The sequence below is a fragment of the Eimeria acervulina genome, genomic scaffold, assembly GCF_000499425.1.
Source record: "Eimeria acervulina Houghton genomic scaffold, Eah_scaff609, whole genome shotgun sequence".
NCBI classification, from domain to species: Eukaryota; Apicomplexa; class Conoidasida; order Eucoccidiorida; family Eimeriidae; genus Eimeria; species Eimeria acervulina.
In genome coordinates, this window is record NW_013549693.1 from 10,995 (window position 1) to 13,494 (window position 2,500).

The window sequence follows — 2,500 nt, forward strand, 5'->3', positions numbered from 1 at the left end:
CAGTTGCAACTGAACCCCAAAAACAATAAAATAAATAATTATTTCTGCTGCTTTTAATATTCTTTTTATACATCTCTTTGGGGGGCCCCCTGAGGTCCTCTGGGGGCCCCATCAGGCAGCGGAGAGCAGATAGGGGGGCCCCCCTCTTGATCTTCTTTATACTCAGAATGAAATAATTAATAATGGTGCAAGAACTAGCTACAACACCTGCAGCAGCAGCAACTGCAGCAGCAGCAGCAGCAGCAGCAGTGAGGCTAGCAGCAGTAGCGGCTGCAGCCTCGAAAGCAGCAGCGGCTGCAGCATCGACAGCAGCAGCAGCAGCAGCAACAGCAGCAGCGGCACTAGTAGCAGCACCGCCACAACCAGCAGCAGCAGCAGCAACAAGAACAACAGCAGCAGCAGCAGCAACACCACCTGCTGCATGGTTAGGGGTACGTGCTTCTTGGGGGGCCCCCTTCGTCATCTCTTAGGGGCCCCCACCCCTCCTTCCTCATCTTTGGGGGCCCCCCATCTTGTTCAGGGGGCCCCAATATCTTCAAGGGCCCCCCTTTGTGCTTCTCAGCACCACCTTAACTCTTCCATAGTTAAGGGGCCCCCTTCGGGGCCCCCTGTCCTGGGGGCCCCCACCTTGGGGGCCCCTTCTTCACTTTCTTCTGCTGCGGGGGCCCCCCATGTCGCTCCCTCTCCCTCTCTGAGGGGCCCTCATAACCCTCATGAAGGACCCCCTACCGCTGGGGGCCCCCCTACGAGTGGGGGCCCCCCTGAGTGCCTTGTTGGGGGCCCCCTTGGGGGCCCCCCTGGGGGCTCTTTTGGGGGTCCCCCTGGGGGCCCTTTTGGGGGCCCCCCTGGGGGCTCCCATGGAAGCCCCAATGGAGGGCCCCCAGGGCCCCCAAGGCCCCCAGGGCCCCCTGGGGGGCCCCCGGGGGCGCCCCCAGCGTTCTTTTGGCGGCGCCCTGTGCACCGTCAGTACCCTGTTGAAGCTGGGGGCCCCTGGGGGCCCCCGAGGGGCCCCCAGTCAGGTATTAGAGGGGGTAAGGAGGGGCCCCATTGGGATAGCTCTGGGGGCCCCTTGGGGGAGGTGAGTTTAGCGATTGAGGGGTTGAGGAGAGAAGGGTATCCAGTGCCGCAGTGCTTGCTGAGGGGGCCCCCTGAGGGGGCCCCCAGGGGGCCCCTGCGGGAGCTGAACGTACTTCTAACTGCTGCCTTGACGAGGGCCCCATCTCCTCATGCTTTGTTTGTTTTGTTGTGGAGGTACAGCAGATTCATTACCCCTGCAAATGCTGCTGCTGCAATAAACAGACTTGTGCAGCTGCTGCAGCCAAAGGGAGCCCAGCAGCAGCAGCAGCGGAAGCGGCAGCATCAGCAGCAGCAGCAGCAGGTGCTGCAGAATCCTGTGCTGCAGCAGCTGCTGCTGCAGCTGCTGAGGAAGGGCCTCTTTAAGCTGCGAAGCCGACACCTGGCTATGGCAGCGGGCGCCCTTGCGTCTCTCTGCCGCCTGCAGCAGCAGCAACAGCAGCTGCAGCAGCAGCAGCACGACCAACAGCAGCAGCAGCAGCCCGACCGGCAGCAGCAGCAGCAGCAGAAGCAGCAGCAGCAAGCTGCCAACGTACTAGATTCACCTCTTGTTGTTTTGGGGGCCCTGATCAGGGCCTCTCTAAACCCTAGGGGGCCCCTCAGTCCCCCTGCATGCAGCAGCTTAGCCTGGGCAGCCACAACTCTAAATCTGCTGCAACAGCAGCAACTGCAGCAGCAGCAGCAACACTACCAGCAACTGCAGCAGCAATTCCAGCAACAGCTGCACCAGCAGCATCTAGTGCAGCAGCAGCAATATCAATTGCAGCAGCAGCAGCAGCAGCATCCACTGCAGCTGCAGCAGCAGCAGCTTTACCTTCTGCATCAGCAGCTGCAGCAGCAGCACTACCACCTGCAGCAGTTGCAGCAGCAGCAGCAGCCTCTGCAGCAGCAGCTAGGGGTCCTCTTGTCAGAGCTGCGCCTCCGTCTGCTGCACCTCCTTCAAGGGGGGCCCCCAGGGGGCCCTCCTGAAGGTGCCTATACACCTGAAACCCCTCAAGAGTGCATGCAGCCCCGAGACATCTGCACAGTACTGTGGGCCTCAGCAAAAGCCAATGCTTGGGGGCCCCCTGGGGGCCCCCAGGGGGCCCCTGACAAGGAGACTCTAGCGCTGTTAGAGGCAGTCTTTAGCCTTGATCAGCAGCAGCAGCAGCAGCAGCAACAGCAGCAACAGCAGCAGCAACAGAAGCAGGGGGACCAAAAGGTGCAGCTGCAGAAGCAGGAGCAGCAGAGGGAGCAGCAGCAGCAGCAACAACAGCGTGACAAGCAGCAGCGACAGCAACAGGAGCAGCGAGAGGAGGAGGAGGAGCAGCAGCAGCAGCAGCAGCGGGAGCAGCAGCAGCAGCAGCAGCGGGAGCAGCAGCAGCAGCAGCAACAGCAACAGGAGATGGAAGAGGCCGACTTGCATATGCTTGCTGAAGTACTGCGT

The 2,500-nt window shown here is 61.5% G+C and overlaps 1 protein-coding gene across 1 annotated transcript in view; it reads left to right on the forward strand.

Annotated features, from left to right (window-relative positions):
* Nucleotides 1-2,500, forward strand: part of EAH_00044320 (hypothetical protein, conserved) — a gene marked incomplete at both ends in the record, with an annotated part of 11,017 nt that overhangs the window by 4,739 nt on the left and 3,778 nt on the right. Inside the window, one exon of the mRNA XM_013394870.1 lies at nt 167-2,500. This exon is cut by the window's right edge and continues 2,442 nt beyond it. Within this exon, the coding sequence (XP_013250324.1) occupies nt 167-2,500 (2,334 nt within the window). The remainder of the gene's footprint in view (nt 1-166) is intronic.